The sequence below is a fragment of the Ailuropoda melanoleuca genome, chromosome 2 (genome assembly GCF_002007445.2).
Source record: "Ailuropoda melanoleuca isolate Jingjing chromosome 2, ASM200744v2, whole genome shotgun sequence".
Taxonomy (NCBI): Eukaryota; Metazoa; Chordata; class Mammalia; order Carnivora; family Ursidae; genus Ailuropoda; species Ailuropoda melanoleuca.
This window is the reverse complement of record NC_048219.1, coordinates 80,103,922-80,124,428: the sequence shown is the minus strand read 5'-3', so window position 1 is coordinate 80,124,428 and position 20,507 is coordinate 80,103,922. Positions and strand designations below refer to the sequence as shown.

At 44.8% G+C, this 20,507-nt stretch overlaps 1 protein-coding gene across 1 annotated transcript in view; it reads right to left on the bottom strand.

Annotated features, from left to right (window-relative positions):
• Window positions 1–20,507, bottom strand: part of MAGI3 (membrane associated guanylate kinase, WW and PDZ domain containing 3) — a 242,410-nt gene that overhangs the window by 5,490 nt on the left and 216,413 nt on the right. Inside the window, exons 16-19 of the mRNA XM_002918254.4 lie at window positions 16,066–16,251; window positions 7,371–7,473; window positions 3,891–4,017; window positions 3,169–3,312 (exon numbers count right to left, since the gene is read on the bottom strand). Of these exons, the coding sequence (XP_002918300.1) occupies window positions 3,169–3,312; window positions 3,891–4,017; window positions 7,371–7,473; window positions 16,066–16,251 (560 nt within the window). The remainder of the gene's footprint in view (window positions 1–3,168; window positions 3,313–3,890; window positions 4,018–7,370; window positions 7,474–16,065; window positions 16,252–20,507) is intronic.

Here is a 20,507-nt window from a genome sequence, read left to right as displayed (position 1 = left end):
GGCCTGACGTGGGAAGCACGTGGACTGAGCTTACAGGACCAAAGACCTGGGTCCCAACAAGGCCATCACAGGCCGAGTGACCCCAGCAAGGGACCTAGTCCCCTGGAGCCTCAGTTTTACATCAGTAAGTGAGGATAATGCCACCTCCCTTAAAGGGTTTCTGTGAGACTAAAATTAAGTGAAAACACGTGTTGCCTAGAAGACGCCAGACGCCACATTTTCTAAATCTGATTCTGTCCTGTAAAGGGCTAACCACAACAGACACTATCCCCTAATATGAGCTTTTCCCACGCAGCTGATCTCATTCCCTCTCCCAGAACACCTTTTTCACTTCTCTCCAGATCTTAACCAGATTTATGGACGGCTTAAGACTCACTAAATGTAGAGATCCCCTTGACTTTCAAAGCCTTTCCATCTCTATTAGGGTTAACTTTTTCTTGTTTTACTGAACTACACTATTACACTGTCTGCGAATTGCTTTATCTGTCCCAAATCCTGTCTATGCAGTAATAAGTTCCGGGGGCTAATCTTGAAAAAAACAATTCTCTCATCATAAGTATTTTTCATCCATTGTACTCTTTCAACAAATATCTACAGAGTGTCTACTATAACCAAGGCACCGTATCAGCACCGAAGATACTGACAGGATAGATACAGGACACAAAGTACTGAGATAACCTAACAGACAAAGCGAGGGAGGCGGGGAGAGAGGCAGGAGGATGCAGCAGGAGGGCTGCTCGGGCAGCTCCGCAGTGTGAGTTGGCTGGAGATAAACTCTCCTCATCTGGGGCCGTGGCCCCCAGAGTCAGCTGTCACTGGTAACAAAGCTCCCATGATCCTTAGCAAGTCCAGATTTTGATAGTTTGGTAGCCAGAAAAAGAGCTCTTCTCTGAAAAACTGATTTCTTAGAGTTTAGAACAAACCTGGGCATAATCATAATAGCTTCTTTCCTTTTGTTTTTAAATATCAGAGCTTCTGAAATTAGTTGGTTTAATCATGGAAGTCCAAAGCTCCCATTCATTTGTAAAGAATGACATGTTTTAGAAACAAACTTTGCTTCAAGGCCTGTTTGCCTTTTATTTGTTTGGTGATTAGTACATCTGAGGGTTATATCTAGAATCAATGTTTTGAAATTGTATCCCAGTTTGTGGCTTGTTTTTTTAACGACACTCAATACAATGGGAGATTTTTTTTTTTTTTAAAGTAGGCTCCACGCCCAGCATGGAACCCAATGCGGGGGCTCGAATTCATGACCCTCAGGTCAAGACCTGAGCTGAGATCCAGAGTCAGATGCTTAATCGACTGAGCCACCCAGGCAGCCCTACAATGGGAGATTTTGAAAAAAACAACAGATTTAAAGTATACCCAAATTGGGGGTACCTGGGTGGCTCAGTCGTTAAGCATCTGCCTTCGGCTCAGGGNTGAAATACAAAATGCACATAATAGTAGGACTGCCAGGCCGATAATTATATGAGACAATGTCTGTAAATCATTTTACACAGTTCCTAAAACCTAGAAATTGCTCAATAAATGTTATGTTTGTTACTCTTAAAAAAAAAAAAAATAGAATCAATGTTTTGAAATTGTATCCCAGTTTGTGGCTTGTTTTTTTAACGACACTCAATACAATGGGAGATTTTTTTTTTTTTTTTAAAGTAGGCTCCACGCCCAGCATGGAACCCAATGCGGGGGCTCGAATTCATGACCCTCAGGTCAAGACCTGAGCTGAGATCCAGAGTCAGATGCTTAATCGACTGAGCCACCCAGGCAGCCCTACAATGGGAGATTTTGAAAAAAAACAACAGATTTAAAGTATACCCAAATTGGGGGTACCTGGGTGGCTCAGTCGTTAAGCATCTGCCTTCGGCTCAGGGCGTGATCCCAGCGTTCTGGGAACAGCCCTGCATCAGGCTCCCCACTCAGCGGGAAGCCTGCTTTTCCCCCTCCCGCTCCCCCTGCTTGTGTTCCCTCTCTCGCCTCTCTCTCTCTGTCAAATAAATAAATAAAATCTTAAAAAAAAATAAAAAATAAAGTATACCCAAATTAATTTTTAAAAAAAGAGGGGGGAGGAAAAAGGACCAATCTCTCTCTACTGAAATCTTACCCACTTTCCAATGCCACCCATTCTGTGAAATCTCCACTCATACTCACCTCCTTTGAACTTGTGCATAAGTCTGGTCATTTTGAAGAAGGGTGGGGTCTTATTTGTTTTAGGGACACCCCTTCTCCCAGCTCATTCAGAACTCATTCATTAAAGCTTTGGGTAAAGCAAACACTTGACAAATGTTTACCAAATGAGTAATGGCAGTGGGGCAGTGATGGGGAAAATTCAGAACTGCAATCACCTGGAAGCCTTTTCCCACATTACTAGAATACACCATCTGATTTTTAAACAAAAATTATCTTCCCTGCTGCCTACTGGTGGGAGAGAGAGGAAATCCTCTTGAGCAGCAGGCGGAAGGCCGTCTAGAATTTAAAATTTCAAGTGTATAACCTAACAATATCAGTGAATTATTTTTTTTTTAAATTGAGGCCAGCGCATGTCCCCTATATAACATTCCTCTTGAAGTAACATTCAGAGGAGGGGCGAAAATACCTTAAGTGCAGATCCACAGACAGTCTGGTCTGCAATGCCCCCTTACAAAGCTATAGCGTTTCAGAGTTGAGAACACCTAGGATGGACCATTACCCATGTGAATTCCAGTCTTTCAGATAATAGCAAAGATTGGAAGAGTCACGCTTTTTGATCTCTGGCTACCTCTGTGGGGAGCTAAGAGGAAAAAAAAAATCTTGGGCCTATTATTTCTGGAAGAAGTTGATTCTGTTTTATCCTGGCTTTTCTAAGACTTTTAATAGGATGAAAGTATATTTTATTTATGAATCCATTTGCCTTCAAACATTGACTGTGTAAGTAAAAAATAAGTTTCCTTATCCCCGGAAGTTGAGATGGTAAGAATAGCATCACTGTGGTACCGTCTAGGACCCCAGAGCGGGGCCATGAAATCAGCAGGCATCAGAAAGTGAAACAATGAGCGGCTGCTTTCAGGTTTAGTGACGGAAAACTTTGGTGCTTAGCTTTGGGAGGCTTGTGCCTTCCCTTTGATCAGCTCTTTCCAGGCATTTCCAGTCTGGAGCCAGAACCAAAGGTCGGGAAGGAAGCCAACTCACGTGAATCCTGCCGTCTTTGATGGCCGGGCCCTCCTCAGCAAGACGCAGGATGAACAGCCCCATGTTGTACTCCTTTCCCCCACGGAGGCTGAACCCAAAGCCCCGGGGGCCTCTCTCCAGCTCCACCGGGTAACAACCAAGGCTCTGGGAGAGAAAGAAGTGTGAGGAAAACAAGTTTTCGTGGGCTGCTTTATTGACGGTTTGAAGAAAGACTAGTTTTAGAGCTGGGAGATTATGACTTACACACTCAATACGCATTCCTGTATCATAAGAAAGGAATGTAAGTTTTAACAGCTACTTTTAAAAATTTAGCCTAAACTAACCTGAAGATCGCGTTTTCTCCATGGGTTGGTCAATGTGCAACAGAACAATCAGAGAACAGAATCTGGGGGAATGCTTCCTTTAAGGAGATTTTGACTAATTCCCCCCTCCCCCCCCAAAAAAATCAAAACCCTACTTTGATAAACTCAAACACTGCTATTTCTAAATACCAGATCCAGGGTGCATTGCACATTCCTCCAATTACAGGGTAAACTTTTCACTCTTTATGTTCTCTCATGGAAGCTAATGGAATGCCAAACACACAGCAAGTCTTCAAGAATCATTAATCTTGGGAACAATGTGTCCAAACTGATTTGTAGGAAAAATTCACCAGTGTCAGCGAGGTAGCAACTGAAAACAACACTCCGTATCTGGGTTGGCGGGGCGTGGCATCTGTTTACCTGATTGTGCCGTGTGCCTACAACCGAAATCATCGCCGTGTCGGGCTGGGCAAGGTGCTTGTGGTCAGACCACGAATGTCTGTAAGAAGTGGAGCCATCTTTCCCTATTTCGCCTTCTAGAGCACTTCTACAAGAGAGAAACCCAGTCACTCTCTGAACGGAGAAAATGAAACCAGTTTGAAAGTAAAGGCAGATTAATTTCTTTTCAAAGCTGAAGTTGGCCATTCTCCTGACAAACCGCCGTAAAGGCAGACTGTATCTAGAACCGGAGATAATCTGGTAGCTAACCCAGCATTGGGTCTGTCAACACCCCACGTTGTTTCGGATTGGTTTGGTTTTTGTTTTAAGGGCATCTCGGTGCAGTTTATATCAAGGAAAACTGCACTCAAGTAACTGAACCAGAGGGCAGACGAGCTGACCTCATCAGTGAGAAACGGCTCTCCGGCAGCGCCAGGGCCCGCAAAGATGCCGAATTTCTGGAAATCTAGTTTTTGTTGCATGGCTAGTATTTTCAACCAAAGAGGAAAGAAAAATGTACAAATACTGCTCTGGTCTGCTCAGAGGGTCTGTGAAGACAGCAACGCATGTGGGTCTGGGGCTTCCCTACCAAAATTATGAGGACCAAGGGCAGCAGAGCAAGATGCTGCTGGCACTTTTTTTTCCCCCCTAATGCCCACTCATCAGCCACGACTGGATAATTATTTGGGCCCTGGGATGAGGCTGGGAGGAGGGATGAGGTACTAAGGAGTGGTGGGGGGGGTAGGAAGGTATTTGAAGGTGTACGTGTGTGGGGGCATGAGTGCAGATGGGCGCTGAAGAGTGGGGAGGTGAGAGAGGAAAAAGCCCAAAGCTGGGAAGAAAAGCCTCACCTGTCCCCAGGTATGTGGTTGGGCTGTGACTGTCCCATCGGTCTGTGCTGCAGGGCTGGGCTTTGCCTGGCTGAGTTTGTTCCTGATGGTGGACCATGATGCTCTGTTCAGAGAGAGAACAATAAAAATAAGACTTCGTCCATGAACATGTAAAGGCCGAATGGTCTACGAAAGTGAGACAATGACAAATGGTTACAGCTTTCCTGACTTCAGTGACTTCAGTGCGAACAGCACTGCCATCAGCTGTCTGGAAATGGAACATTAACATTTTCCCCCTGTGGCCTTGATGAATGCTTATGTTTGAGGAGAACAGGAATCCTATTCTTTTGGTCATCCGTACAACATGGAAATCAGAAATGTACACACTCAACAATATTATCTAGAGGACGGAGCTCCAGGAACTATCCTGCAGCCTCGTCTATGGGCTTCCAGAGCATACACCCCGCAGTCGGTCAACAACTCTAAATGACAGAGTCAGGTCTCAGGAGTGTGGGAACCCAGAAGCCGATCTGCAAACCACACACAGATCTGTGAACCTGCATCTTTAATATTGGAATGATTATTGTGCCTGATACGAATACCTACGACAAACTTCTAGAACCATCCCGAGTAGTGACAAATGTTTGCGAAGACTTCACAGCTTCTGTTTTCTGAGAGCACAAATGCAGGGGGGAAAAGTTACCATTTCTTTCTGTATCATCACCAGCAGCCCCAGACCTCCCTGAACGCAGGTTTCGTAACTAAGCATGGTAGTAACTGCCTGCAGGAGACGGCAAGTTGTGGGAAGTAACAGCTGAGAGAGACTCTTAAGGCTGTCATGCTCAAATCTGTAAAGCTGGAACTTTTGAATGTTTTATACTGTCTATATATTAAACATAGGATATTTAAAATATCAGAGAGAGGGAGCATAGCTTAGTAAGACCATGAACTCTGTAGCAAGACTGACAGGGGTTAAGCCTGATTCATCATTTACTAGCTGTGTGTCCTTGAGGAAATTACTTACATTCTCTGTGCTTCTAATCACCTCATCCATAAAAAGCAAAGTATAGCCACCTCATGGGGTTATCGTATTATACAAGCTTTAAACAGCGCCTGGCGTATTATATTCATTATATAAATGTCTCTAACTTCATAATTGTCAAAATGATAAAGTCTTATTTGGGGCTATATTTCTCTTAAAGTGTACATTCTGAAATATTGACCTTACTTAGCAAAAATGTTCAATGCTTTAAAGTCAAGTGCTCTAGGAAGGAAGAGTGGAATATGAACTTTTGGGAGGGGGAGGGAACCTTGAAATTTGTTTGTTGCTCTTTTAAAATACTATCATGAATTTTATTTTCCTCTTTAGCTTAACAAGCTACTTACGTTGTTCCTCCTTGCTGGTCTCCTTACCAATCCCATCTGCACCCCACTTCCTGGATTCCAGGCCTAGCATATAAATTGAAACAGGCTTCTGCCTTGCTTCAAAAACTATGGTAACTTTTTATTGCTCCTAAAATACTATCCAGACTCATCCCCTGGGCACTCGTGTCTTCCACTTCATCTCCCGCTAGAATGTCACCTCCTCTGTGAACTCTCACCTGGCCCTTCAGCCCCCTGTCTTCATAGCACTCACCGCCTTGTGTCAGAGCAAGGTGAACACCCTGCTCGTTGGTCCTGCTCGACCGTGAGCTCCCTGATTGCAGGCATCACACCTCATTTACGTTTATATTCCTGTACCCACCAGAAATTTCCAGAAGTCCTTCCACTTTTGCTCACTGGGTGCATCAATTTCAAGTTACCTGCCTCTAACCTGAANGCTTGTGGTCAGACCACGAATGTCTGTAAGAAGTGGAGCCATCTTTCCCTATTTCGCCTTCTAGAGCACTTCTACAAGAGAGAAACCCAGTCACTCTCTGAACGGAGAAAATGAAACCAGTTTGAAAGTAAAGGCAGATTAATTTCTTTTCAAAGCTGAAGTTGGCCATTCTCCTGACAAACCGCCGTAAAGGCAGACTGTATCTAGAACCGGAGATAATCTGGTAGCTAACCCAGCATTGGGTCTGTCAACACCCCACGTTGTTTCGGATTGGTTTGGTTTTTGTTTTAAGGGCATCTCGGTGCAGTTTATATCAAGGAAAACTGCACTCTAGTAACTGAACCAGAGGGCAGACGAGCTGACCTCATCAGTGAGAAACGGCTCTCCGGCAGCGCCAGGGCCCGCAAAGATGCCGAATTTCTGGAAATCTAGTTTTTGTTGCATGGCTAGTATTTTCAACCAAAGAGGAAAGAAAAATGTACAAATACTGCTCTGGTCTGCTCAGAGGGTCTGTGAAGACAGCAACGCATGTGGGTCTGGGGCTTCCCTACCAAAATTATGAGGACCAAGGGCAGCAGAGCAAGATGCTGCTGGCACTTTTTTTTCCCCCCTAATGCCCACTCATCAGCCACGACTGGATAATTATTTGGGCCCTGGGATGAGGCTGGGAGGAGGGATGAGGTACTAAGGAGTGGTGGGGGGGGTAGGAAGGTATTTGAAGGTGTACGTGTGTGGGGGCATGAGTGCAGATGGGCGCTGAAGAGTGGGGAGGTGAGAGAGGAAAAAGCCCAAAGCTGGGAAGAAAAGCCTCACCTGTCCCCAGGTATGTGGTTGGGCTGTGACTGTCCCATCGGTCTGTGCTGCAGGGCTGGGCTTTGCCTGGCTGAGTTTGTTCCTGATGGTGGACCATGATGCTCTGTTCAGAGAGAGAACAATAAAAATAAGACTTCGTCCATGAACATGTAAAGGCCGAATGGTCTACGAAAGTGAGACAATGACAAATGGTTACAGCTTTCCTGACTTCAGTGACTTCAGTGCGAACAGCACTGCCATCAGCTGTCTGGAAATGGAACATTAACATTTTCCCCCTGTGGCCTTGATGAATGCTTATGTTTGAGGAGAACAGGAATCCTATTCTTTTGGTCATCCGTACAACATGGAAATCAGAAATGTACACACTCAACAATATTATCTAGAGGACGGAGCTCCAGGAACTATCCTGCAGCCTCGTCTATGGGCTTCCAGAGCATACACCCCGCAGTCGGTCAACAACTCTAAATGACAGAGTCAGGTCTCAGGAGTGTGGGAACCCAGAAGCCGATCTGCAAACCACACACAGATCTGTGAACCTGCATCTTTAATATTGGAATGATTATTGTGCCTGATACGAATACCTACGACAAACTTCTAGAACCATCCCGAGTAGTGACAAATGTTTGCGAAGACTTCACAGCTTCTGTTTTCTGAGAGCACAAATGCAGGGGGGAAAAGTTACCATTTCTTTCTGTATCATCACCAGCAGCCCCAGACCTCCCTGAACACAGGTTTCGTAACTAAGCATGGTAGTAACTGCCTGCAGGAGACGGCAAGTTGTGGGAAGTAACAGCTGAGAGAGACTCTTAAGGCTGTCATGCTCAAATCTGTAAAGCTGGAACTTTTGAATGTTTTATACTGTCTATATATTAAACATAGGATATTTAAAATATCAGAGAGAGGGAGCATAGCTTAGTAAGACCATGAACTCTGTAGCAAGACTGACAGGGGTTAAGCCTGATTCATCATTTACTAGCTGTGTGTCCTTGAGGAAATTACTTACATTCTCTGTGCTTCTAATCACCTCATCCATAAAAAGCAAAGTATAGCCACCTCATGGGGTTATCGTATTATACAAGCTTTAAACAGCGCCTGGCGTATTATATTCATTATATAAATGTCTCTAACTTCATAATTGTCAAAATGATAAAGTCTTATTTGGGGCTATATTTCTCTTAAAGTGTACATTCTGAAATATTGACCTTACTTAGCAAAAATGTTCAATGCTTTAAAGTCAAGTGCTCTAGGAAGGAAGAGTGGAATATGAACTTTTGGGAGGGGGAGGGAACCTTGAAATTTGTTTGTTGCTCTTTTAAAATACTATCATGAATTTTATTTTCCTCTTTAGCTTAACAAGCTACTTACGTTGTTCCTCCTTGCTGGTCTCCTTACCAATCCCATCTGCACCCCACTTCCTGGATTCCAGGCCTAGCATATAAATTGAAACAGGCTTCTGCCTTGCTTCAAAAACTATGGTAACTTTTTATTGCTCCTAAAATACTATCCAGACTCATCCCCTGGGCACTCGTGTCTTCCACTTCATCTCCCGCTCAGAATGTCACCTCCTCTGTGAACTCTCACCTGGCCCTTCAGCCCCCTGTCTTCATAGCACTCACCGCCTTGTGTCAGAGCAAGGTGAACACCCTGCTCGTTGGTCCTGCTCGACCGTGAGCTCCCTGATTGCAGGCATCACACCTCATTTACGTTTATATTCCTGTACCCACCAGAAATTTCCAGAAGTCCTTCCACTTTTGCTCACTGGGTGCATCAATTTCAAGTTACCTGCCTCTAACCTGAAGTGCCCATTACATAGCTGAATTCTGGTCTGTCATTGTAAATTCATGGCTACTATTAAGGGAATGGGAACTGATGGGAGAAATTACTTCTATCGACAAGATGACTGGGAGATACTTGTACCTTTGTCCAATTTAGATCATTTTTTTGGCTTCACGAGCTTGGCTAGAGCAATGGGTGTTTAACTTCAGGACAGGAAAAAGCAGCTGATCAATTTCAACTTCTCTACCTCTCCCTGAGGACGAGCGCTGTCACGGCAGCATCCCGGGACCACAAACTGGTTTCAGTCACATGTCCTTTCCTTGCCCTTGTCAAGGTTAAATAAAACTTTCTATCATCGGTATTTTTTTCAGTTTTAGTCCTTCGACCCATGCTACATGGCTTCCCCAATTTATTTCTGTGCTAAGAGCTGTTCTACTTCTCCAGGTTAAATATCCCATGGGGCCAACAGGCCTATGCCCTCTCTCGGTTTTATCTGAAATTTCTTCAGAGAGCAAAGCAATGGGTTAGGTATATCTCTCCCTCAACGAGAATTAAACTTTTGCTGGAGTTTCTGTGTGTAATTACTTAAGAGAAAGTATATTATCAGAGGAAAAGCACGAAATCCCATGGTTGAACTACAGTGACAAACATTATAACGCACCGCGAACGTCCTTTGCAAGAATAAATGAGAGTCCCGTAAGAGTGCTTTCTAAAACTCTATTAAAGGACACAAAAGGTGATGAGTAAGTAGAGAGACATCCCATGCTCTTAGGTAGTACGACTTAGTATTTAAAGGTATACATTTTCGGGGGGTGCCTGGGTGGCAAAGCGGTTAAGCGTCTGCCTTCGGCTCAGGGCGTGATCCCGGCGTTATGGGATCGAGCCCCACATTGGGCTCCTTTGCTAGGAGCCTGCTTCTTCCTCTCCCACTCCCCCTGCTTGTGTTCCCTCTCTCGCTGGCTGTCTCTCTCTGTCAAATAAATAAATAAAATCTTTAAAAAAAAAAAAAAAAGAAGGTGCTGTGACCACCACCCTCCTTTAAAAAAAAAAAAGAAAAAAAGGTATACATTTTCCCAAAGTTCATATATATTTGATATATCCAAGTAAAAATTGCAGTTGGATTTTTTTGGAGGAGCTTAGTAATTTGCTCTCACATTTTATACAGAAAAGTTTCATGAATTTTTAGTCAATTTGGAGTGTGTGTAGGAGGTGGTGGGGTAAAAACTTGCCTTAACAGATTCGAGGATATACCACAAAGTTAAAGATTTTTTCAAAAAGTGTGTGTGGATATACATACCTGCACACATACACACTTGGAAACTATATTATGTGAAGAGATCTACATATGTAAATTAACCCAAGAACAGATGAATCAGTAGAACAGAACAGCTAGGGACTCCTGCAGACTGCTGGCTCCGTGGATCAATGAGGACAGAAGTGATCTCGTAGCTTCGTGCTAGAAAAACCCATTCAGTATGAGAATAAAAAAATAAAGCTGGATTCCTCCGAAAACTATACATAAAAGGGAGGCTCCAGATGCATTAAAGAACTAAATGCAAAATTATAAATCGAACAGACGATGATATAAGAGAAAATCTCTGTGATGTGGGGTGGGGAAGGATAACTCTGAAATGAAACTTCAAAAGCGTAAGTCGTAAGGTAAAATTGGCTAATGGGATCGCGTCTACATTAAGAATCCCTGTACAGTGGAGGGCACCATGGTCAAAGTTAACATACAGACGACAGGAAAAGATCTTTGTGCTTTCTCAAACTAAACTGGACTACTGCCTGTAAAGTTCCCAAGGAATCTCTAAATATCAACAAGGAAAAAGACTGAAGTCCCACAAGTTAAAATGAGTCAAGGCTGTGAACAGGCAATTCACAGGAAGGAAAAAAACCCAAGAAACAAGCATCTGATGAGATGCTCAAATTCATGGGTAATAAGAGAAATGCAAGTTAAACACAATGAAAGGACACTTCCCAGACTCTGGCCAGTTCGAAAGTAGGCTCATGCCCCATCCTGGTGGACACGTACAGTTAGAGAAGTGTCCGTGTTCTGCGGTTGGGAGTGCAGGTGCAGCAATTACGGGGGACAGTCGGACAGCACCTGGTCAAATTAAGCCCATGTATATACTTTGATCAACCAACTTCACTCCAAGAAATTCTCACGCTATTTATAAGGTAAGTATATGCAGGCGTATCAGGAGAGCGTGTGATACTGTGGCTGTCTGGGGGGGGGCAGTGGGCGGGTAATATGCGTATGAAAAACTGTCGGGTCGTTGAAAGCAATCGATTATGTTCCTCCAATGATGTGGATAAATCTTAAAACCGGTACTATGACACAAAGCATAAGCAACCAAACGAAACATACATTAATGGGACATCATCAACATTAAGCCTCTGTGCATCAAAGGACAGTATCAAGAGAGCGGAGAGACAACCTGCCAAATGGGAGAAAATACTCGCAGGCACAGATCTGTTAAGGATCTAATATCAGAATATATAAAGAAGTCTTATAATGTGACAATAAAAAAGACAAGTCAATTAAAAGTAAGGAAAATATCTGAACCAACATTTCTCCACAGAAGATATACCAATGGCCAAGAGCACATGAAAAGTCTCAGCGTCGTTAGTCATTGGGGAAACAAAAATCAAAAACCACAATGAGCTACCACGTCACACTCACAGGACAAAAGAAGCCGCGACGAATAAATGCCACGTAAGACCCTGGATCGGATCCTGGAACAATAACGTGACGTTAAAGAAACAAACATATGGTTCTGAGAATTTGGAGAAGAAAACCAACATAAAATCTATACCACAATCCTATTTATGTAACTCAAAAATAAATGCCAACACACACACACAATTATATATTTTAAAAATAAACCGAGGCGCACACAACACACTAGAATGGTTGCCAGTGGGAGTAGGGAGAGAAATGACAGTGGAAAACAGAGACAAATGGGAACAAACATAAATAAACGGAAAACAAAGCCAAAAACTTGTGGCAATGCTACCAGAGCTGTTCCAACACGGTCCTTGGGAGTTCGGGTGACCTGTGTCGCTCTTAAACATGGGATGACCAGGACCTGGCGTGGAAGTAGAAATCAACGTGGAAAAATAGTATGATGTAGAGATGTCTTGACAGTCAGCAAGAATAGCTAGGCGCGGTCCATTTCCGTCCTGTTCGGGAGCCCAGGCTGGCGTGGGAGCGGAGCGGGCAAGGCTGGGAGCCTCGAGCTACCGATCGGTGGAGTTTTATAGCAGATGTGACACGTGGCTTGGGAACCTGGTTAACCACTTCCCCTTAACTATTACATAGTATCTGGTAAAAGGGGAAAACAGAATGGAAGGACCAGGTTTTTCTTTTTCCAGCTGTCTTTTATCTATGAACAGCGAGTGGCTTCTGGGCTGTAGGGAAGGAGTTCCCGAGGGGAAATACTGCAGCTCTGAGCAATGGGTCTGGAGGTGTGATTTCTGAGAACGGCTCTAGGGTGATAAATATTCATTTGACTCTTCAGTGCAGTTGACAGATTTTCTACAACTACAATGAGAAACTTGGAAGACTTACAAACGCCACGAATGGGATTTTTATGGACAGAAGAGACAATTTCTACTTTTTTTTTTCCCTGAGGAAAAGAAGAGATTCTGAATGTTTCCATAGTTTAATAACCCTGAGTATACAATAAAATAAGGTGTAACACTGAAATGTGATTTTTACGTGTCAAATGTATTTTAATAGGCTATGCCTATATATGAAAAAGACATTTTTATTTTTTTTTTAAGATTTTATTTATTTGAGAGATAGAGTGAGCGAGAGAGAGATCATATAAGCAGAGGGAGAGGGTGAGAGAGAAGCAGGCTCCCTTCCTGAGCAAGGAGCCAGACATGGGGTCCCAGGACCCCAGGATCATGACCTGAGCCGAAATCCGATGCTTAATCGACTGAGCCACCCAGGCACCCCTGAAACAGACTTGAAAGCATGTACTGCTGGGGGGTCTCCTTCCACTGTTCCATTTTTCCTAAACATTGACTGGCACTACATAGAAAATCTCAAATACTTCTGGAAGTATTTGGACCACAGTGTCAAAGTTAACTTTTCCTCTAAGAAAAACGCCTGAGCAATTTTGGATAATCTCTCATAGAAAACACTACCAACAGTAAAGGGTAATTTTCGCCAAAAAAAAAAAAAATTCTACTAAAAGAAAGGAGTGGTCTATTACCGAGGCCTCTATCCCGGGGCTACCGCGTGTGTGTTTTTGGGTCGGCCAGCAGAAAGATGCCTATAGATACTGAGAGAGAGCATTTAGAACATTTTCTAACGACTTGCAAAAGGATTGTTTCCTTTGTTTTCATTTAATTTTTATGAATTTCACAAAAATGCTGGCTGTGGTGGACTCGACCGACGGTTAGAGAAACAATGAACCCCAGGACTGCTGGCGTCACTACTTCGGGGGGCTTCTCCTGCTGCGCGCCAGGCACGCTGATGGACCTCATTCGCCAAACAAACCTAAAATGCGATCTCCTGTTACGCCGAGGACTGCTCTTCTTTGTGGGTCACGGAACACATCTAAGGCTAAAAAGCAGGCTCTGGAGATCGTAGTAAAGGCATCATAGTGAAGAAAGGGAGATAAAGAAGCCTGACCCAAATCACATTAAGCAACAACAGTCCTTCAAGAACTTTTTAATTGAGCACTTAGTAGGCGCCTGCATTGTTTTAGGCCCTTGGGATTCAGCACTGAACAGGACAAGACCTCTAACTTCAGGCATCTTGTGACGACATTCTGGTGGGGGGAGAGGACAATAAACAAAGAAACCACAGATTAAATCGTCTCAGGTAGAGATGAGTGCAAGGAAGCAAAGTGGATCAGGGTGGGGCGTGAGAGGACCGGGTTGGGCAGGGTTATTCTGGATACTGTGGTTGGGGAAGGCAAAGCAGTCACGAGTGCAGATCCTGGGGCCAGTGTGCGGACTCCCACACTGCTCGGTCACGAGTGTTGTGACCGTGGGCAAGTTTTCTAACTGCTGGGGGGCTCCATGTCCTCGTCTACAGAATGTGAAAATAATAGTGCTTGCCTGGGATTAGTGTGATTGTGAAATAAGTGAACAGATGTCAAGTGCCTGGGGTAACACCTGCCACATCATTAAGTGCTTACGAAACAGGACTACTCTTTCCTTAGGCGGCGAGGTGTGGGCAGAGACCTGGATGCCAGGGTCAGCCATGCAAAGGTGGGGTGAAATGACACAGCTGCCATGAGATGAGCCCCTCAGGGTACTTACGCAGACTATGTACATTTTCACCTGTAATCTTCACAGGGATCCTGAAAGAGACATTATCATGCCCATTCTACAGATAAAAACCCGCAGGGTAGAAACATTAAGTGGCTTGTTTCAGGTCATCCAACTAGCTGACAGGTGTCAGTGAACTCTGTCAGTGGCCTCACTTCTTCTAGGTTTCTAACACCCCTGCTAGGTACTGGCACAGAACTGAAAGTCTCCTGACTTTTACTTTGTCCCTTTGTTCATTCATCCCCTTGTCCATTCGTTCATCCATTTAACGCATTTCTTCATTCAAAAAGCATTTTCTGACCGCCTGTTAAATATCACAGTCAACTGATAATACTCTCTTTGCCTTCAAAGAGCAGAGCATTCAGCAGGGGGACGGTCAGGTGGGAGCAATGCTCCCTGAACCGCAGAGCTGCGAAGGGCGGGGCGGGGGGGTGCAGAGGCCGAAGAGGCCTTGCTCTGGAGCGGATCTGGAAGGAACACTGGGAGTTCGATGAAGAAGGCGGCTCGGAGCAAACTCCTAAAATGCTTTCCGTGCAGAGAATGGGGAAGCGCTCGGACTTCTGCGGAAGAGGACTGTAGGAGGAAGGAGCCGCAGAGCCCGGAACAGAGTCTGGGCAGAGTTTGGGCCAGACTAGAAAAGGGAAATGGGCCGGGACAGGATGTCACTGGTCCAAGGACAAGAAGAGGCCTCCGCAAGCAGCTGGCAGAGCCCACGCGCACGTGGAAATGCCCCTCCGGGTGCCGGGACGGCCGCAGAGTCACCCACTGCCTTCGCTATGAATGAGTGTATGAGGGGGGCAGCAGGAAGAGCGAGGAACGGAAGAACGAAGAATGAAAAGACCCACAAACGGACGACACTAGAGGACCACAGGGCACCGAGGGGCATGAATACATATTATAGAGATTTTAATAGGAAAGACAGATGGACGCTTCATAATTCCGCTGTCTGGGTCTTCTCCTCCTTAGTTTTGCCAACTCGGGAAAAACGAGAGGCGCATTATGTAATCACCCTTACCTTGTCATTCAGTAAAAAAGAGCACGAATGGGTGCTACTCAAAATTCCTAATTAGAAACCCTTAATGATGAAAAGGTCGCTGTAAAGCAAGGCAAGACACTAAATGCATTTTATGCCCTATTTACCAGCCCTTCCAATGTACTGCCCGTCCCCCCATTCAGACAGCGACTGTCCAGAACAAAGCCCGGGCGGCGAGGAGAGGCCTGCCGTGGCTCGGCCCTGACATGAAAGGCTTGATATCAACAGTGACTGTCTTTGAATCTTTAGAGGATTTCCTCTCACTCAAGCAAGCAGAAACCGAACCCATTATTTTAAGAAAATAAGATCTGAGAAGTAGGACCAATCCCTTTCACTGCTGGCTGCTTGCTTCGCCAGCACGCAGAGCAACGGCCAACACTTGCAAGCTGGATTCTTTTTCTTGAGCTACTGACGACTTTTTAATCAACTGTCTTTTAAATTCATTAAACAGCAGAGGCAAACTAGGAGACCCCAGGGTATGTGAACGGTTCTATCGCGGCAGTCCTTCCGACAGTGCTGGAAGAGGCCGCTGGCTTCCGCGGGCTCTGTGCCGCCCAGACGTGCTTGTACAAGGCGAGCCCACTGGTCCCTTACCTTCCTCAGCAACGACCGTCAGTGTGACGGTGACACCAGCATCTTTGATCAGCTGCACAATGTTATCATGCGACAGCTCGACAATGGACTGCCCATTCACCGCAGAGATGTGATCTCCGATTTTCAGTTTTCCACAGCGATCCGCGGGGCTTCCTTCGATGACTCGGCCGATTTTATGAGGAATAACTAGGGGGAAGAAACGTCCAGGGTTTTCCATTATTTAAGATATGTTAGCGTTGGATTTATCATCATTTAAAAAGTCAACAGAGTAACATCAAAAAACATCCTTTAAAAGTGGAGCAAACACGTATCACATGTGATCCCCTTACCCAGCTGTAACTATGTCCATACTGTCCTCCATTCTGGGCCCGCATCCAAACCCGCTCTGGACACAGCGCCGTCCCAGCGCATAGACCTCGGTGCTGCTTTCCACTCACCAGAACCCTTTCTCCAATCTTGGTGCTGCCATCCTAACATCCTGCTTGTGGGCTCCTGACCTCACTGATGCTTAGGATACTCTCACGACGCTGAGGCTCCTTGCTTCTCGCTGGCCATTCGGGCTGCACCCTGCTTTGGCTACTTCCTAAACTGCCACAGTGAGACCATCTTTGGTTCTGCGGAAGGGGCACTGACTCCCCCAGGGGGCCTTATAAATAGATGCAGTTCGAATTCCAGGTGAGGACGCCTAAGCGACTGCTCGGAAACCCAGGCACGGTGACCGTTACAACGAATCCTACTTAGTTCCAGAGCAAAATTCATTCCTTTTGTTGGTGCCTTTGGATTTTTTTAAATTAGAAAAGTTGAGGGGAATCGGAACATGAAATGTTTAACGTTGAGATTATTTGGCTCATGGATAAAATCCTGCCCTGAATATGCACAAAGCCGAGTCTAAGACATTTGCAAAGACACACCGCATAGTTCTGCGGGCTCATGATGCTGAAGGCGTTCCCAGACGATGAAGACACTTTGCTGTTATGGCTTAAAACGAGTTCTCAGGCACTCAGGAAATCTTGTCAAAATATCTTTCACCCCTTTTAGTAAGGGGCATTTGTATCAAGAAACAAATGTTCCTCCCATGTTCCTTAATTTCCTTACCCGGGTCAGTAAACTTGTCGGGCATTTGCCTCCTGCTGACTACTGATTGTTACGAACAGGGAGAATTAATATTTAAAATGGCACTCTGAGTATGTTTAATTTCCATAGTAAGATGGGCTCCCTACTAGTATTTCTGAGTCATAGTAGGTGTATGTCAGGGACATTTTAATAGGCCTTCATTTGAACTGGAAGTTATCCTTGGCCATGATTTATAGCCCCACGGACAGTGCCATTCCCCAGCTCTTCTAGGATTCTACAGTGAGAAATTTTATCCTCAAATAGAGGAAGTCCATGTTGGAAGCAAGTGCCTTTTAGCTCTGAGTTATACCAAGCACTTATTATATCATTTTCCTTAAAACAAAGCAATCAGAAAAGCGCCCAAGCAGTACGGGCCATGTCCTGTGCCAGGCGGTAAGTGCGATTCGCGGAGAGGACAACAGGTCAGAAGTGTATGCTGTGGGGCGCTGGCTGGCTCAGTCGGTTCGGTGTCTGCCTTCGGCTCAGGTCATGATCCTGGGGTCCTGGGATCCAGCCGGCATTGGGCTCCCTCCTGGGGGGAGAGGAATGCCTGCTTCTCCCTCTCCCCCTTGCTCTTGCTCTCTAATAAATAAAATCTTAACAAAAAGAAAAGAAAGAAAAGAAACGTACGCTGACCCAGACAGTGGCCCTGTGGTGACCTTCTACCTCAACACCTTAGTTACTCTTCTTCTTAGAAAAGATCTACTGGTACGTGGTGTTCATTCTAGATGAGAAGAAAGGCATTCAGCCCCTTGGCACGCTGAAAGGGATTTGTTCAGACTTGGGAAAGCATCAAACAAAATGAACCTCTCACGTCTCAGTGGTTCCTTGCTCATCGTGTGAGCAATGTGCTCAGAAGGAACCGGCAAATCTTGGCACAGAACGTCCGTAAGAGTCAGTTGTCTGCGTGAAGGAGGGGAGGTAAAAGCAGTCAGAGTTCGATAGTCTCGGCGACGACAGCTGTATTATCACACCAGTCAAGAACAACAAAGAGACCCGTAGAAGGGTAACTGCTGAACGAACTGCGAGGTTTTCGAGGTAACCCTGTAGGGTACCTGGAGCTAAGGGAAAGCCTGAAATCCTGCCTTGCTTTTATTGGTATACAAAGTCCACGGGCATTTGCCATAAAACCAATTTATCCGTCTTCGTTCCTCTTTGGCCTAAATCTGTCTCCCAGCCTGGCTTGTCCAGCTGCTGAGGTCACTTTTGTGCTCTTAAAACATTTCTTTCAGGAACAGAAAGGACAGTAACGCCAAATGTCCCCGCTCAAAGAATCCTTTGCAACCGGAACTGAAAAGTACATGATAAGAAAGAGAAACGCTAAAGCCTCCGAAGCACTAGCAAAGCAAAATCTAGCCAAGCCCCTTTCATCCTAAATAGAGGTCTCTTCTAGGTACTCTATCCACGGAGCTCTTCCACGAGCTGGGGCTAGGGCAGCAAGGGTGCTGGACCCGGATTCCTGATCTTGGAAAAAGTCAATGGCAGAGAATCTCAGAATTCCTTCCTTCCTTCCTTTCCTTTCTTTTCTTTTTTTCTCTCTTTCTTTCCTTCCCTCTCTCCCCCATCCATCCATTCATCCTTTCCTTCCTTCCTTCCTCTTTCTTTCTCTCTCTCTCGCTCTCAAGATTTTATCTATTTATTCGTCAGACAGCGCGCAAGAGAGAGCACAAGAAGGGGGAGAGGGAGAAGCAGACTCCCCGCTGAGCAGGGAGCCCGATGTGGGGCTCGATCCCAGGACCCTGAGCTCACAACCTGAGTCGAAGGCAGACGCTTAACCGACTGAGCCACCCAGGCGCCCCGAGAATCTCGGACTTTCAGTGACTGGTGTCAGAGATACGACTGGGGACTCTGCTTGGGACATATGTCACCAGAAAATACATTTAATCGGAAGGAAGAAATAATCTATCCTGAACGGAGTACCAATCTATACCAAGACAAGGTCCATAAAGAATGATCTACCCTGACAGCTTTCCTGCCTTTTCACCCGTGCTAACTCTTGTCTGAAGCACACCTTCTCTGTAAGGCAGTTTGCAGCTGCTGCTCAGTGTTTGTGAGTGAAAGCCCCTCAGCCAAGCCCCCAGGACCCTCCTTCTATCTATACGAGATGCGTGGGAGCCCAAGAAGGAGGCTTGCGGGGCTCAGCATTCTGTGAGATTACCAACTAGCCTTTCAGTGACATCACCAATTTTGGGTTTGCACCAATAACTGAAAAGCTCAAGTACCTTATATAAAATTCACAGGCACCCGGAGCCTAATTTACCATTCAGGTTGATAATTAATGAGCTGCAAACACTCATTTCCTGCTACACACGAGCTGCTGCCTCGATCTTACATTTTAATTGGGCTTTCTTTCCCATCTCATTACTCAAGTATTGATAAACTTTTTGAAGTTTCTTAAAAAAACAAAAACAAAAAACAAGAGACAGTGACAAACAATTTTATAAATAACACGATGGCGATAGCAGAAGCTCCCACAGGCACCAGCAGCTAACATTTACTGAAGGTCCAGGCTAAGGGCTCACATGCATTATCTCCTTTAATCCTCCGACTCCTATGAGACAGGAAGTGTTATCATCATCCTCATCTTGCAGAGGAAATTGGGAGCTCTTGGAGGGTAAGTAATTTGCCCACGATCGGACAGCTATTAAAAGACATAAGCGGGGCTTGAATCTGAGTTGGTCTGATGACAGAGCCCAACCGCTAATGACACTATCTTACACAGAGATCCAGCATCTATGGGATGCAAAACCATCAAAATAGTAAGAAACAACTAAAACGAATAAATATAAAAATATTTGAAAAATTTAAATATAGACATACACAAATAAAAAGAATATACTTCATATACATTAAAATGCAATATACGTTTTAAATATAAACGAATAATATAAAAGGTTAAGCCTATATAAGTAATGCAACTTATTTTACTGAATTCCTCTATCTTGCTTTGTTTTATGGTGGACCCTAGACTCTCCCCTCATTTCAGCCATCCTAGGAACGGAGTCTCTTTCATATAAAAAGCGGCTAGCATCTATCACACTGCGTAATAATCTTGCACTGTTTCTGTTAATCTGAATGCAGGCATGAGAATAAGAAGAGGGCTATCTAAAATGGCTATTTGGTTTGGGAAATGCTGATTTCCAGCGCTTTAACACTTTCTTTCATTTTTCCAACACAGGCCACATAATCATCCTCAGAACATCAGTGAGAGAGTTCCAGTTCCAAGTGTTACCATAGCAACTGCTTTTGGAAAATGGAAACTAGTATCAGTGAGCAGTGACCTGATACTATCGTAATAACTCATCCATGTCACAGAATCTTCTCCCTTT